This window comes from Scyliorhinus torazame, chromosome 2 (assembly GCF_047496885.1).
Source record: "Scyliorhinus torazame isolate Kashiwa2021f chromosome 2, sScyTor2.1, whole genome shotgun sequence".
Classification (NCBI taxonomy): Eukaryota; Metazoa; Chordata; class Chondrichthyes; order Carcharhiniformes; family Scyliorhinidae; genus Scyliorhinus; species Scyliorhinus torazame.
The window spans coordinates 166,314,886-166,331,654 of NC_092708.1; the positions used below are offsets into that span (position 1 = coordinate 166,314,886).

Below are 16,769 nucleotides of genomic sequence, written 5' to 3' on the forward strand. Positions count from 1 at the left end.
ATCTGTGTACCTTAAGTTTGTCACGTCAAAATGCCAATTTATCCCTATACTTTCGCTGCAACAAAAAGGAACAATAATATTTTGCACTTTACATCAAGTTGTTCCCCATGTGTTATTGCCAGCCTGAAGTGAAGGATATTCATTGCAGGCACGTTTATATCAGAAAGACTTCTTTGTTTAGTCTGCTGAGTTGCTGAACCAGTGAATTAGGAGAAAAAAATTAAACTCCAGCTTGTAGACTTTGAATTAGGGTTTTGCCGAAATCTCAAAATTCCAGTGTGAATACTTCCCACACTCGATCACAAGATGTTAAGGGTAGCTGAGTAAGCTGGCTTTAAATGTAGCTCAGTGGAAACACTCCTGCTTCCAAGTCAGTCGTTTTACGGATTCAAGTCTAATAGATTTGAGCACACATCTTCATCTAGTACTGTAGTACTGAGGAATTGCTGCACTGTCAGAAGTGCTGTATTTTGAATGTAAAAGATCCTGTTGCATTATTTCAGGGAAGAGCAGTTCTCCTCAGTGTTCTGTCCCACATCTATCCATCAACCAACATGACTAAAATTTGGTCATTATTTTACTGCTGTACTAAAATTGGCTGCTGCACTTTGAAATACCCAGAGGTCATGAAAGGCACTACGAATTGCAAGTCTTTCCTTAACTTTCATTGCAGTGTTAATGTAAGCCTACTTGTGACAATAATAAAGATTATTATTATATTGGTTTCGGTGATGCAATTTGTAATCCAAGGGCTTCACTGCAACACCAAAGTAAACTAACTGGGTTCAGTAAAGCTAGAAGGTGGGAAACTCTTTGAGATTGGTGGTATTTAGCTGGTGCTGTTGCATGCTGCCAGATGCACTGAATCCACTTGTTTGAGTTAGCATCACTAGCATTAAAAAAAAACAATATTAATCAGCATTAAGTGCAACTAACTACTTGTTGCAACCTTAAATAAATTTTAAATTTGTGAACTCATCCTCGTATTTGGACACCCTCAAACCATATGTCACAAGAGAGTGGAAGGTTTTCTGAGTCAAGCAGGTATAATGGTCACCAAAACAAAACGGCTTAATTAAGGTGCGATAAGCTGGAATGGGGCGGTAAATTTACTGAGGTATTTTTAATGATGCAGTGAGTCACCACATTCCTGCCAGAAATATGGGTTAAAATCACCCAAGAGTCTCTCTAATTCTTTCTGCTTGAGCTTCAAAACAATTACATTCTTTTATCAATAATAATGAATGTCCAGTTGTGATGCACATAACATAAAGGACATTATGTGTAAGGTCGAACAACATTAGCTTGTCATTCTCTCAGTACTGATCACTTGAATGGTCTTGCTTTGTTCTGTGTTCCTTTGTAGTTGGAATATGAGCGCAATGGGGGACTTATCCAAAAGCTGCCCTCTATCCTGGAGGACGAAGAGCTTGAAGATGATGAGAACACGCCCCTGGCTCCTAATGCAAATAGTACAACAGGAATAACATCACCCATCAAAGCATTTCACTCACCGAAGGTTAGCAGGTGTTTGTTGCCAGCAAAACACTTGTCCAAGCCAGCTGCTCCACCCACAGGAACCTTGCAGAACAGCAATAAGGATATTGGCAAAGACAGACTTTTTAACAGCAATGGAAGCAAGCCACCCAAATTACAAATCCCTGCTATAGACTGTACTGCAATCTCTGACCTCAGCCCAAGGTAAGTGGCTTTTCATTCCATTAAATTGAGAATCTAAGACAGAATCTATTTGTTACTTTTTGACCAACAGTGAAGGTTTCATTCCTTTCATCACCCTAATGCAGCCAAACCAGATTGTAGAAATCACAATCAACAGGCCACAGTCAAGGTTTTGCTTTTAATATAAGACTTAATTGCCACTCATATCAAAAAGGATGTTGGCCTGTGAGGGAATAGTAGATTCTTACCAAAATCAGAGTGTACTTTGACTATCATTTGTTGTATTTTTACATAATATAGTGAATGGACTGTCTTTTGTATAGTTACACAAGACGGAATTATAAAAGAAAATTACTGCGGATGCTGGAATCTGAAACAAAAACAGAAAATACTGGACAATCTCCTTTGTCTTTCTGATCAGAATATTCATTCCCTTTGTCTTTCTGACGATGGCATCTTTGTCAATCCCCACCTATCGCTGACCCTCTATCCAGCCCCAGTGCTCCATGCCTCCCCCCCACCCCCCACAACAGTATAAATCTGACCCCATTTCCAGTTCACTCCAGCTTTGATAAAGAGTCATCCAGACTCGAAATGTTAGCTCCCTTCTCTCTCCACAGCTGCTATCAGACCTGTTGAGGGAATTGTAAATATTGACAGATTTACCACAACTCAATGAATAAACCGCCTATTGGTCTTTTATAGTGTTTAGTGAATGGTCTGTTTATTGCCATTGATATCTACAGGATCTAGTGAATGAGTTATTTGTAACTTTGTTGAGATAGTTTAGTGAATGTTGGTATATTTGCAGACTCTTGTGAATGGTATGTCTGTTAACATTTTTATCTGGGTAGAACAAATGAGCTATCCGTTGCTATTTTAATGAATGGACTATCCATCGGTAATGCTACCTGTGAGTAGAACCACGTTGCCGTGAATTCTGCAGGAATCAGAATGTCTGCCAGTTTATTTATATCCTCCTATTTGGAGAGTTGCAAGGGTATTTTCTGTGTCTAGTGAACTGTCACCTGGGTCTGAATATTCTGGTCACCACAGCATTGCTGCTGCCCACAAAGATTTCCCCAACCCGGCGCCACTGCGCATTGCCTGAGCTGTAACAAATGCAGAGCACAGTGTCTCCCTTGCGCTCCAGCCAGTGGAGTCGAGTCTGGGGAAGAGAGGATGCACTCACTTTTTACAGCGCCATCTGCCTTATTCTATAAATGTTTACAGGTCCAGCCTTTTAATGAGACAGTGTGGGTGAGTATATATGGGTGTGCATGAGTGGGTGGGTGGATGGTGATTGGGATGGGTTAATAGGTGAATAGATGAGTTGATGGGTGAGTGAGTGAATGGATAGGTAGGAGAGCACATTGGTGAAGTGGATAGGTGGGTGAGGTGGGTAGGTGGGTGGATGGGTATGTGGGTAAATGGATAGGTCAGTGAATGGGTAGGTGGCTGCGGTGAGTACGTGGGTGAGTGAGTGAATGGGTGGCGGGTGAAATGGGTGGGGTTGGGAGGTGGGAGAAGGGGTAGTTAGGTCAGACTGTCATAGAATCCCTACAGTGCAGAAGAAGACTATTCGGACCACCAAGACTGCACCGACTCTCCGAAAGAACATACTACTTAGGCCCACTCCCCCGCCATTTCCCAGAATCCGCACATTGATCATGGCCAATCCACCTAAGCTACACATCTTTGGATACTAAGGGGGACTTCCGGTGAGCAGTCGCATACGAGGTGGCTCCCGCCAAGACACTTTAATTTTGGTACTTTCTGCCCAGTGTCTGGGCGATTTTTGTGAAGAAATTAATTTAGTTTGATGGGATAGGATCCCCTCATATGAGTAATACCCGGTAAATATAATACAAGGCAGAAGTCAGGCAAGGGATCATCATCAGACTCAGAGGTTCCTATAGCCTCAGGAGGGGGGAACATAGCGAAGGCTTCTGCTATGGCATTGGCCCCTTCGTGGTTGATTGAGACATCGGCTAGCTTCTTGACAGACTAATTTAAGAAGCAGCAGGTAGTCGCTGAGGATCCGTAAAAGACAATGGACGGGGGCCCCTATTCGGACAGCCTTGGAAAAGGTTGACCGGTGGATGGAGGTACAAGGTGCGACGATACAGAAGGTGGAGGTGGTGCTGTCTGACTATAATGATCGGATTGTCTCCTTGGAGGCAGAGATGGCGGTGCTGGCTGAAGAGCTTAAAGTGCTAAAAGCCGGGGTTGACGGTCTGGACAACCGCTGCAGATGACAAAACTTAAGAATCGTTGAGCTGCCGTAGGGCCTGGATGGCTCACACTCCATAAAATATATGTTCAAAATGTTTGGAAAGTTGGTGGGGGAGGGGGTTTTGCCAAGCTCTCCTGAATTGAACTGGGCCTATCGATCGCTGAGGCAGAAGCCTAGATCTGGGAAGCCACCATGGGTGATCATCATCAGGTTTCATGGGAGCGGACAAGGAGCGGGTCCTGAGTTAGGCGAAAGACCATCGGGACTGTAGATGGGAGAGCCATGCCATCAAAATATACCAGGACGTTGGGGCATAGCGGGCGAGAAGGCGTGCAGTGCTCAATAAGGCCATGGCCGTGCTGTGCAAGAGCAATGTCAGATTTGGTGTGGTGTATCGGCTCACCTTTGGGTGACCTTCAAGAACAAAGACTATTACTTCAATTCGCCAGATGATGTGAATGAGTTTGCCAAGAGGCGTGGCCGGGATAAATTAAAATGCTTAACAACTAAGAAGATTCTGGAAGGTAGGTTCACCGGCCTAGATGAATTGTTAGAAAAGTTCCAGTTCCTGAGAGGAAACGTACTAGGTACTTTCAGGTGCGCAATGTTTACGTAAGAAGCTTCCTTCATTTCCCCTGGTACCGTTGCCCTCGCTAATGGACAAAGTCCTGTCCTTGGTCGAGTTAGAGGAGGGTAAGATTTCGGATATTTATGGGCAGACATTGATGATGGAGCAGGCTTTGTTGGAAGAAATAAAGGGGAAGTGGGAGGGTGAGTAGTGTTTGGTCTTTGACAGGGGGCCAGGATCTGTGGAGTGAGGCTCTCCACAGGGTCAACTTCATCTCCTCATGTGTGATGTTAAGCCTAATCCAGTTCAAGATAGTGCACAGGGCGCACCTGACTAGGACACATACGAGTGGGTTCTGCTCGGGGGTGGAGGATAGATGTGAATGGTGCTGTGGTGGGCTGGCGAATCACACACACATCTTTTAGTCTTGCCCCAAGCTTGTTAATTTCTGGCTATTGGGAGGGATGTTTTTTTGCCGTTAAGGTTTTGCTTTCCTTATGGGGGTGAGGGCGGAGGGAAAGGGGGCTGGAGATTGGGTGGGTGTAGTTTGCGTATAATATTGTTTTGCTGTTTTGCTGTTTCGTTGTTGTTTTTGTTGTATTGAAAATATTGTTTGAATAAAAATATGTTTTTAAAAATATCTTTGAACACTAAGGGGCAATTTAGCATGGCCAATCCACCTGACCTGTGTATCTTTGGACACTCAGGGGCAATTTAGCATAGCCAATCTACCTGACCTGCGTGTCTTTGGACTCTAAGGGGAAATTTAGCATGGCAAACCTGCCTAACCTGCCTATCTTTGGACTGTGGGTGAAACTGAAGCACCCAGAGGAAACCAGGGGTAGTCACACCTGGTTAAGGGGGAGTCGACAATTCGAGGCTAGTTGGATGGTTAGGTGGGTAGTCGTTCAGGGGTTAGGCAGGCAGGATCAGGGGAGGAGGCGGGTCAGGTTAGGCGTGGTTTATCAGGTGGTTGGGAGAGTAGGCATGTAGGGTTGAGGGGTTGTTGTGTAGTTGGGGTGATGGGGAGGAGAACAGGGTGGTCGTCGGGCAGTTGATGGGTAGAACATAGAACATGCAGTGCAGAAGGAGGCCATTCGGCCTATCGAGTCTGCACCGACCCACTTAAGCCCTCACTTCCACCCTATCCACATAACCCCTCCAAACCTTTTTGATCACAAAGGGCAATTTATCATGGCCAATCCACCTAACCTGCACGTCTTTGGACTGTGGGAGAAAATCGGAGCACCGGGAGGAAACCCATGCAGGCACGGGGAGAACGTGCAGACTCCGCACAGACAGTGACCCAGCGGGGAATTGAACCTGGGACCCTGGCGCTGTGAAGCCACAGTGCTATCCACTTGTGCTGTTGTGCTGCCCACGGTCTGGTCCATCAGGGGGGTGTCCATCTGGTCCAGTTGAGGAGTCGAGGATGGGGGTGGGGCGGGGGGTGCCGTGAAAGGGGGGAGGGGCAGCCTGGTCTGGTTGTGGATAGTCAGGTTGGAGTTATTCGTAGGTTGTCAGGGGCGAGGTCAAGAGGAGTCAGCTTATCAGGGGTGGTGATAGTTGGGTGGCCGGGAGTAGTCAGTCGGGGGTCAGGTCAGAGGTTAATTAAAGGTGGTTAGGAGCTGGGGCTGGAGTTGTCAGATGGTCGGATGGGGGGGTAATCAGGTGGTTGAGGGTAGTAATTGGTTGTTAAGTTACTCAGGCGTTAAGCTAGGTTTTGCTAAAAGCAAATTACTGCGAATGCTGGAATCTGAAACCAAAGAGAAAATGCTGGAAAATCTCAGCAGGTCTGGCAGCATCTGTAGGGAGAGAAAAGAGCTAACGTTTCGAGTCCAGATGATCATTTGTCAAAGCTAGGTCTTGAAATGTGTTGCTTTCCCTGGGTAACTATCACGGTAAATTGTGCAGATTTGTCCCAAGTCTGACTCGAGGTCAGAGTCAGAGACATTCTTGGGCAGCAGGGAATCAGCCCATCGGAAGTTGAAACCTCATGGGCATTTTCCGCTTATGTCCACACAAGAGGATTTCGGCAGGGTCCTGACACACATCTTCCGTTCTATCCCAGTCTCCAACAATCTGGAGGGCAGAAGATATCAGCCAATATGTTTAATACTAACAACTCAACAATGATAACACTCAAAACACAATGACTGGTTTTTGAGAAACTTTCGCATTTTTTCCTGATCTTGCATTGGATTATGACTCAAAATATTGTAGTCCTGAACAAAAAAACAGAGAATAAATAACATTGTTTTAAAAGTATTTAAATGATGGAACAGAGACTTAGAAAAAAAATATTTCAAATGATGCTTAGAAGGAATGGAGTATTTGTAGAAAGGGAAATTCTTTCCAGTGAGTGCAGAACGTACAAGGAAGGGGAAAACAGTTCTGGGCAACGTTAGACTCTCATCTCTGTCTCTGACTTCCAATCTAGTCCTGACCGGTGCTGTGAAAGCCTGGTCTCGATGTCCGGAGGCGACCATGGAGTAAGTGGTTGCATAACGTGGCTCCTGCCTGATGTTGGATTCTTTGGCCTTTTTGCCTGTTTTGCGGGGTGCTTGCAGGTGGAAGGTGTGGGAATATTTAAGAATAAGTGATTTGCCTTCGGTGGGTAATGTCAAACAATGAGTGCGACAAATAAGGGGCAACATTTGGGCCAAGAGGGTTTGCATGGCGCAGCAGGGAAAAAGATGGCGGAGGGACCTGTGGCGACGTTACCCGCACAATGTTCGATGGAGCAGTTGGGGGAAACCCTGGTGGCCGAGTTTAAGCAGCAAAGGAAGGCAGCTTCAGAGGAACTGGCTAAGGTGGCAGAGCCGACTTGGGCTGTTCTGGAGAGCGTGAAGCAGAGGCTGGAGGCACAGATTGCATCAATCCAGAAGATGGAGGAGTCAGTGGCTGACCATGAGGATCGTATTGCCTCATTGGAGGCTGAAATGCTGATGATGGCAAAGCATCAGAAAAAGCTGAGGGAGAAGGTTGATGATCTGGAGAACCGTTTGAGAAGGCAAAACCTGAGGATCATGGGGCTGCCTGAAGGGATTGAGGGACCGCAGGTTACAAAGTATGTGGGTAAGATGTTTGAGAAGTTGGTGGGGGAGGGGGCCATCGATTGACGTCCTGAAGTGGATCGGGTGCACAGGACATTCAGGAGGAAGCCAAAAACGGGAGAGCTACGAGGGCAGTCATTGTGAGGCTGCATCGGTACTTGGATAAGGCGAGGATCTTGAGGTGGGCGAAGGTGACGTGTGAATTTATCTGAAAAGGCCATACGATCCATATCTACCAAGACTTGGGAGCAGAGCTGGCCAAATGGCAGACCGAGTGTAATAAGGCCAAGGCTGACCTTTTCAGGAACAAGGTGCAATTTGGGGTGATGTACCCTGCTCGTCTGTGGGTCACCTATGAGGGACAGGAGCATTACTTCAACATGCTGGAGGGGGCAAACAACTTTTTAAGAGACCATGGGAGGGATTCTCCGAAACGGCGGCTAAATGTTGACGCCGGCGTAAACACCGGAGCGTTTAACGCTAGCGTCAACAGGCCCCTTGGCCCAGCAATTCACTTATCTGAAGGGGTCCAGCAGGGCGCCAGAGTTCTCCGCGTAGCTCCTGCTGCCGATACGGGGCCGTGCACTTCCGGCCGCGGGTCCGCACAATATGACGGACCCACACAGCAAGCCGGCTCCAACAATATAGGCACCCCCCAGATCGCCAGCTGCATGCGGAGAATCGCAACAGGGGCCTCTTTCAATGTCCCCCGACCGGCGCTGACGTGACTGGCGGCGATTCTCCGGTCCGTGGAGAATCGCGGGAAGGCGTCGGAGCCGATTGCAGGTCTGATGCCCCATTCTCCGCCCCCACGCCTAGCGCGATTTTGGCACGGAGGCTCGGAGAATCCCAGCCCATGGACTGGGGGACCTTTGAGAGCATTGGATTTTGGTTGCGTTCAGATACAAAACGCAGATAAAACACAAAGAACCCCCCCTTCCCCCCACTGATATGTATGGTAGCACAGTGGTTAGCACTGTTGCTTCACAGCGCCAGGGTCCCTGGTTCGATTCCCACTTGGGTCACTGTGCAGAGTCTGCACGTTCTCCCCGTGTCTGCGTGGGTTTCCTCCGGGTGCTCCGGTTTCCTCCCACAAGTCCCGAAAGACATGCTTGTTCATTCGCCTAAGCTCCCTTGCTGCTACCTGCCTCCTCAACTGATGCGCAAGCATACTGCTCACCTTCTCCCATACTCGTAAACTGATTCTCTGGCCCTGCACAGCTGCCCACTGCCTCCCCATCGACAGTAGCCAAACTCCATTTGGAGCTTCTGCCACTCCTTCAGCAGCGCCTCCTCAGGCGCCAATGGGTATCTCCGGTCCACTGCCAGAATGGCCTCAATCCAGCCTCAGCCTTTCCACCTGCTCCGCCCTCGCCTTATGCACCCGAATCGAAATAAACCCCTCTCTAACCACTGCCTTTGCCTCCCACAATGTAGCCGCCGAGACCTCCCCCATTCTATTCTGCTCCACATAATTCAGGATAGCCGCCCCTATCTTCTCAGAGACTTCCTTATTGTCCAATAACCCCACATCCAATCTCCACTGCGGCGTCTGGGAGCTCGGCCCCTCCACCAGCAAATCCACCCAGTGTGGCATATGGTCAGACACCACAATCGGCAAATACTCGGTCCCAACAACCACTGCCAGCAGTGCCTTGACAAGGACAAAGAAAATTAATCCGGGAGTACCTCCTGTGAAAAGAATGGAAATTCCTTCACCCTCGGCCTCAAACCGCCACGGGTCTGCCACCCCCATTGGCTCCATAAATCCCAGCAACTCCTTCACCCTCATAGACTTGGGGCATGACCTGTCCAATCTTGGATCCAACACCGTATTAAAATCTGCCCCCATGATCAGCCAGCACGTGTCCAGGCCCGGGATCTTTGCCAGGACCCACCTCATAAACTCCACATCGCCCCAATTTGGGGCATAAATGTTCACCAGCACCACAGGTGCCCCCTCCAACCTCCCGCTCACCATCACAAGTCTACCCCCAGGGTGCACTACTATACTCCCCACCACAAGGACACCCTCTGATGAACCAGCACTGCCACTCCCCCTTCTCTTCACCTGCCGCTCCCCCTCATCTTCACCTGCCGCTCCCATCCTTTCCTCAGCTTCGCCTGATCCATCCCCTCCAAATGAGTCTCTTCAGAGTCTTCAAATGCACAAACATGTGCAACCTCTTAACCGGCCTATTTAATCCCCGAACATGCCATGAATTCAGCCGGGGGATCGCGGACTCCCCTCCCCTCCAGTCAGCCTCATCTCCACTTTAACCAGCTCCCCCAGTTCCACACCTCGCGCATCCCTAGGGCGTCATCAATATTTCCGCCGCCATCACCCCTGAAGCAACTGCGCCAGACCAATGACACCAATGTCAGCAACCCACCCCTCCCAGCCCACCTCGCCTACCATCTCCCCGCAACAAAGAACAAGAAAAAGAAAATGAAACCCACCCCCCACTCCACCACCCCTCCAACAGATCTAACCCCACTTCACTCCCATTAACTGGCCTATGCGCTAGTATTGTGGCCCCCACTCGAGGTAACTGCCTTCGCCCAAACTACCCTCCACACCAATCCCTCACACCCACTCCTCCACCTTCCCATTTGTACCCACAACCCCAATAACCCACATAATATACAACATGATACAAGATTCAACCCTACTGAAGGACGCCAACACTCCCCCCACTGGCATCTCCATAGTCCAAAGTTCTTACAAGTCCCCAAGTCTCACAAAGTCCTGCTCGCCTCTTCTGGCATGTCCATGTAGAACTCCTGGCCTTGGTATGTGACCCACAACCGGGCTGGGTACAGCACACCAAACTTCACTCCTTTGTTGGACAGAACCACTTTAACCCTCTGAAACCCAGCCCGGTGTTTCGCCAGCTCCGCACCTGGTAGATCCGAATCACATTTCCTTCCCAGGTGAACTTTTCCGTCTCCTTCGCCCACCGCAGAATCTTCTCCTTATCTAGATATCTGAGCAGTTATACAACCATCGCCCTTGGCTGCTCACCCGCCTTTGGCCTCCTCCTCAGCAACCTGTGTTCTCAGACCACCTTGCGGGGGGGTCGGCCGAAGACCCCCCTCCTGCACCAGCTCCCAAGCATGTTTGTTACATGCTTCATGACCTGCGTTCCCTGAATGCCTTCGGGCAATTCCAAAATCCAAAGATTCTGCCTCCTCGACCAATTTCTCCAAATCGTCCACTTTCTCACTCAGCCTCCTTTGACTCTCCGCTATCAGGTAATCTCTGCCTCCAATGAGGCAAGCCAGTCCTAATGGTCCGCCACCGACTCTTCCACTTTTTGGAGCGATGCACTAAATGCCTTCAACCTCTGCTCCATTCTCTCAGTGGCTGCCTGAATTGGATCAGCCACCAGGTCTTCTGAGGCCTCCTGCCTTTGCTGCTGGTATTTGACCATCAAAAACTCCACCAACTGTTCCGTGGACCACTGAGCGGGCAAGAAAGCCACAGAGCTCGCCGCCATCTTTCCTTCTATCGCATTCCTCAAAAGCTCCTGGTCTGACTGTTGCCCCTTTACATTTACACTCCTTGTTTGATAGGGCTGAGGTATGCCCACATTAAGGAGAATCCTTAACTCTATCTGTTCCTGTACTTTAGACCAGCAAACACACCCATGAATGGATAACAAGGACCAAACAATTCCACCACGAGTAGGAGCCACCAAATGTGTGACTACTCACTCCATGGCCCATGGCCACAACTGGAAGTCCATGAGAGGGGATTTTAATACTATCTTGATCCAAGGCTGGATCGGTCATGTCCCAAGTCCTTGAAGGTGTCAGCGATGGCGAGAGAATTATTGGGGATTATGGAGCAGATGAGCGGTGAGACCTGTGGCGCTTTGGTAGGCCGAGGGCAAAGGAATTTCTGTTCTTTTCTCATGTACATCGGGCGTATTCCCGGATTGACTTTTTTGTCATGGACAAGACATTGTTGGCAGGGATGGTTGGCACAGAGTATTTGGTGATCGTGGTGTTGGATCATGCGCCGCATCTGGTGGAGCTGTGTGTGGAATAGGGGGGTTCCCAGGTGCTGTAGTTGAGGTTGGACATGGGCTTGTTGGCCAATGAGGAGAATTGTGAAAAGAGAGGGGTGGCTGTATGCATTTATGTTGAGCTCAATAAAAGTGAGGAGGTCTCTGCCTCCGTGCTGTGGGAAGCACTGAAGGTGGTGATCAAGGGGGAGTTTATTTCGATCCGGGCACATAGGGATAAGATGGAACGGTTTGAAAGACAGAGATTGGTAGTCAGCGGCCTCTGAGTGTTGTGTTCTGTGTTCGTTGTCTAACGAGGAATCTACAGAACTGCTGGTAACTTATCCAAAACAGGATTTTTATTCATATACACATGGTAAGGTAACGATCAGATACAGAGCAAGTTATCATAGAGTTTCTTTAGACTCCCCTGGAACTACCCCTATGCACGACTGTCCTTATATACGACTTACAACCTTTTGAGGATGGCCGGATGTGCTCTGACTTATATCTGATGCCACCGGCTGGTGGGAGGTCACACTGCTGAGTACATGTTATATTATCTACAGGCATATCACCACTTCCTGTGATCATTTGGGCTGTTGCCAGCCTTTTCAAAGACTCATTTGCCTTGCTGGTCTCGTTTCGTATCCTCTTTCCACTGTGCCTTTGGAAGGCATGCATCTGAGATCGCCACGCGTGCATCACAAGCTTCTTCTTTGTTTGTGTCTTCCAACGATGGTGTTCACTGCTTCGTTGTCTGTTTTCTGTTTTTTCTCTCTCTGGTTTGTTGGTCATATTACTTTCTTCTCGGGCAGCACAATGGCACAGTGGTTAGCACTGCTGCTTCACGGCGCCGAAGTCCCAGGTTCGATCCCCACTCTGGGTCACTGTCCATGTGGAGTTTGCACATTCTCCCCGTGTTTGCGTAGGTTTCGCCCCCCCAATCCAAAGATGTGCAGGGTAGGTGGATTAGCCACGCTAAATTGCCCCTTAATTGGAAAAAATGGATTGGGTATTCTTAAAAAAAAAAAAAAAATTTTAATATTACTTTCTTCTCTTTTGTTTTTGCCAGTGTGATGAGCTAGCTCTCCCATTCTTCTCCTCTTCCTCCTTGTTTTAACAATTAGTTTGCAAATTATTTTCTTTTTATGTTTTGGCTTGGCAACCCCCGGTTCGGTGCTGCTCTGCACCCTGTGCATGGAAGTATGCGGGTGCTAAGGTGGAGCCCGAGGTGCTGACGCGTACTCACGGGGTTGAGTGACCACGCCCAATTCTGCGCCCTCAACAGGATGTTGGAGTTCCTCACTTTCTGGTGCCTGGGTGGAGGTTAGATCTACGACAACAAGTGCTGCCCTTTCTTGACTCACTGGAGCAATGCTCAATGGCTCTTCATCACTGGAAATAATGATGCAGACACCTTCTGGTCGTGATGATACAGGTGTTGGGTCATCCTGGTCTTGAGCGAGTAGATGTGTGTGATCCATCGGGCTACACAGCGAGATAGTCATCCATTCCTCCCACTCATCTTCTGGTGGAGTGACCTCAAGCAGCAGGGAGTCGACCACCGGATCAGTTCAGAGGCATGAGACGATGCACCAGGTGCCTCTGGAGTAAACTGCTCCATCATTGGCTTTATGTCCAGGGCTATCATCTCATCACATCCTCAAAACCATCTCACCGGCATTTTGTCATCGCCCTCCGCTGATTCAGTCCCTGAGTCATCATTTTCAATATCATCAGAGCTGGTCTCATCATATTCATCATCAATATCTTTCCATTCATCATCATCAATATCAATGTTGTCGTATTCATCATCAATATCTCCCCATTCATCGTCAGCAATATCAAAATCAATGTTGTCATATTCATCATCAATATCTCCCCACTCATCATCATTAGCTTCCCACTCATCATCATCAGCATCTCTGTTCTCATCATCACTATCTGCGCACTCGCCAACAACATCCTCGCACTCATCGTCATCACCTTCGTATTGATCATCAGAGTTAGCATCCTTATATTCATCATCATTATTGTCGTGCTCACTATGAATGTCATCGTACTCATCATCACCAGCTTCCGAGAAGTACAATACTGCTCGTGGAAGTATGTGCTCATGCAGAAATTGACCAAATTTCTAAATCAGCAGTGAGTCTTGCTGCAGAGCTTCTATCTAACACTACATGCTTCGGAACCTCAGGAGGAATGAGGAAATTGAAAAAAGTTATTTAGCACCGTTTTCGTGACTACCTGACAAGCAGCCCGAGCCTCATGCGACTGGTTGAGTTTCATGGTCTTCATTGTGACATTTATATCATTCTTCCAGTCAATGTAGCAGCTCGTGCAGCCCGTAATTGTGAATATGAAGAAGCCTGCCCCATCGGAGCTTACTGTAATATGCAGTCAATGCTTTAAAATGGGCTCATCATGCTTCTGGATCATGTGGCTGAGCCTGTCCTCACTTTCAAAAACCGATAACCGGAACTCTGACGTGCCTTTCGGAATTTTGCATTCCGTTGCTGGCTGAAGTGGGGGTTAGGTGGATTGGCCATGCTAAATTGCCCCTCGATTGGAAAAAGAAAATAAATGGGTACTCTAAATTTATTTTAAAAATTGAAAAAAACACTGCAATGAAAATCCCCTTGTCGCCACACTACGGCACCCAGAGGAAACGCCGCAGACACGGGAGAGTGCAGACTCCGCACAGACGGTGACCCAAACAGGGAATCGAACCTGGACCCTGGCGCTGTGAAGCAACATTTCTGACCACATTTTTAACCATGCTATGGTTAAAAGAAGAAAAAAGGAAGGAAGAAGAAAAGCACAAAAGTATTCCGTGTGCTTTCATTTTTATGTTTCTATTTGTGATTTATGCAGCTGGGTCTGGAATAAGTGATCACCTTGAGATCAAAATGAAATAGCTGCAAGTTGAATCTATTGACTTGGGAATTTCCATTATTTTCATTGGCAATTTAAAACTACGTCGAGCCTCTTTGATGGGAGTTGCTACTGTGTTCTCCAAGTCCGTGGGGGTTAGCCCATAGTGGTCAAAAGTTAGTAGCAAATTTCCACTGAAGTGAATTAAATCTCCTGAAGGAGAAAATGTCTGGCCTCAGGTATTTCTTCACTAATAGATTCTGTTCTAATTTGTTATTTGTGGTTATGTTTGCAAGTTCACTATTTTATGAAACTAGTCTTGGGAGGCTGTTGCACGATCAATTACTCAAAGACGAGAGTAGGATGTAATCAAGGCTTTATTACACTGAGTTGTGTGGCCTCCTACAGCAGCTGACAAAATGGCTGCTGTACTGGAAACACACATATTTATACTCCGGCTACTGGGCGGAGCCAGCAGGCAGGGATCTACCACTGTACCTGTAGTAGAGGGGCTTTACGGTAAAGCACCTATATCAACATCCTATATATACAATATATACATCAGTGGTGACTACCACAAAGGCTACTTTCAGGGAACAGCAATGTACATTCAGGATATTAATCAAAGGACACTTTTCGGTATCTATTTTATTTTGTTGTTCTGTAAAGTACAGTTTATCCTGGCACAAAGGTTTTAATATTTGGACAAGGAATAATCACTTTTTTGTGAAGTCAGTACATATTATGATTGGGCATTTCAATGATATTGGTCACATATTTACATGGAAACAATACCCAGTATTTACAATGAGAATTTGATGAATGTTTTATTTATAGAGAGAGAGATTTTCAGAAGGGGCTTGATCAGATGTAACAAATAATTAATTATAAAGTTGATGCACCAGACCCTAAACAGAATACAGCGGCAATGGAGAGAGTTGGATGGCAAGGATATTTCTCAGAATGGGTCTAGATCCAAGGATATGTCCTGGGCTCTCTTTTGAAGGCTGATTCTTTGATTGAAATGACAGAACTCCAGACCTTGATTTCCCAAATGTTCAAATCAATGGCTAGGGAGTTATGGGATGTGGACTCCTGATTTCCCATCCTGTGCTACTTGCTCGGAGAGCCCAATTAGTGAATCGTCCCTTTGTTTTATATTTCCATAAATAACTTACACACTCTGCTGGACGGTTCAGGAGAGATAACGTGACAGATCCAAGGAAATGTGAAGTACATTATTGGAAAAAGTACCAGTGAAAGCAGGTGTTCCCCAGATGGCAAGATTCCCAGGGTGAATAAACAGAGAGATATGACTGAACAGAAAAATCCAAAATAACCTTCATTCATTTAAAGGTGCAAGCCTAATTGGGCTGATTTCTCTTTGATTATTTTCATGAGTGCAAAACATAGAAAATAGACACAGAGGCCTCAGATCCCTCTGCATAGCCGCATGCTGCAAATTTTTATCATTTAAATAATAGTCCATTTTCCTGTAATTCCTACAAAAATGGATGACCTCACATTTATCAACATTGAACTCCATCCGCCAGACCCTTGCCCACTCACTTAAACGACCTATATCCCTCTGCAGACATTCAATGTCCTCTGCACACTTGGCTCCACCACTCATCTTTGCGTTATCTGTAAAATTTGACACATTACACTTGGTCCCCAACTCCAGATCATCTAAGTAAATTATGAACAATTGCGGACCCAACATTGATCCATGGGGCACACCACTAGCCACTGATCGGCAACCTGAAAAACACCCATTTATCCACACTCTTTGCTTTCTGTCAGTTAACCAATCCTCTATCCATGCTAATACATTACCCGTAACGCCATGCGCCTTTATCTTATGCAGCAGCCTTTTGTGCGGCACCTTTTCGAATGTCTTCTGGAAATTCAGATGCACCACATCCACCGGTTCCCCGTTGTCCACCGCGCTTGTAATATCCTCAAAGAATTCCAGTAAATTAGTCAAACATGACCTGCCTTTCATTAACCCATGCTGCGTCTGCCCAATGGGACAATTTCTATCCAAATGTCTCGCTATTTCTTCCTTAACGATAGATTCAAGTATTTTCCCCACTGCAGAAGTTAAGCTAACCAGCATATAGTTACCTGCCTTTTGTCTACCTTCTTATGTTAACAGTGGCGCCAAATTTGCTGTTTTCCAATCTGCCAGAACCACCCAGAGTCCAACGAATTTTGGTAAATTATCACGAGCACATTTGCTATTTACCCCGCCACCTCTTTTAGTACCCTGGGATGCATCCATCAGGGCCAGGAGACTAGTCTACCTTTCGCCCCATTAGCTTGCCCAACAGCACCTC

At 47.1% G+C, this 16,769-nt stretch overlaps 1 protein-coding gene across 1 annotated transcript in view; it reads left to right on the forward strand.

Annotated features, from left to right (window-relative positions):
* kcnh3 (potassium voltage-gated channel, subfamily H (eag-related), member 3) overlaps positions 1-16,769 on the forward strand; it is a 1,447,071-nt gene that overhangs the window by 1,300,012 nt on the left and 130,290 nt on the right. The window contains exon 12 of the mRNA XM_072479207.1: positions 1,367-1,701. Coding sequence (XP_072335308.1) covers positions 1,367-1,701 — 335 coding nt within the window. The remainder of the gene's footprint in view (positions 1-1,366; positions 1,702-16,769) is intronic.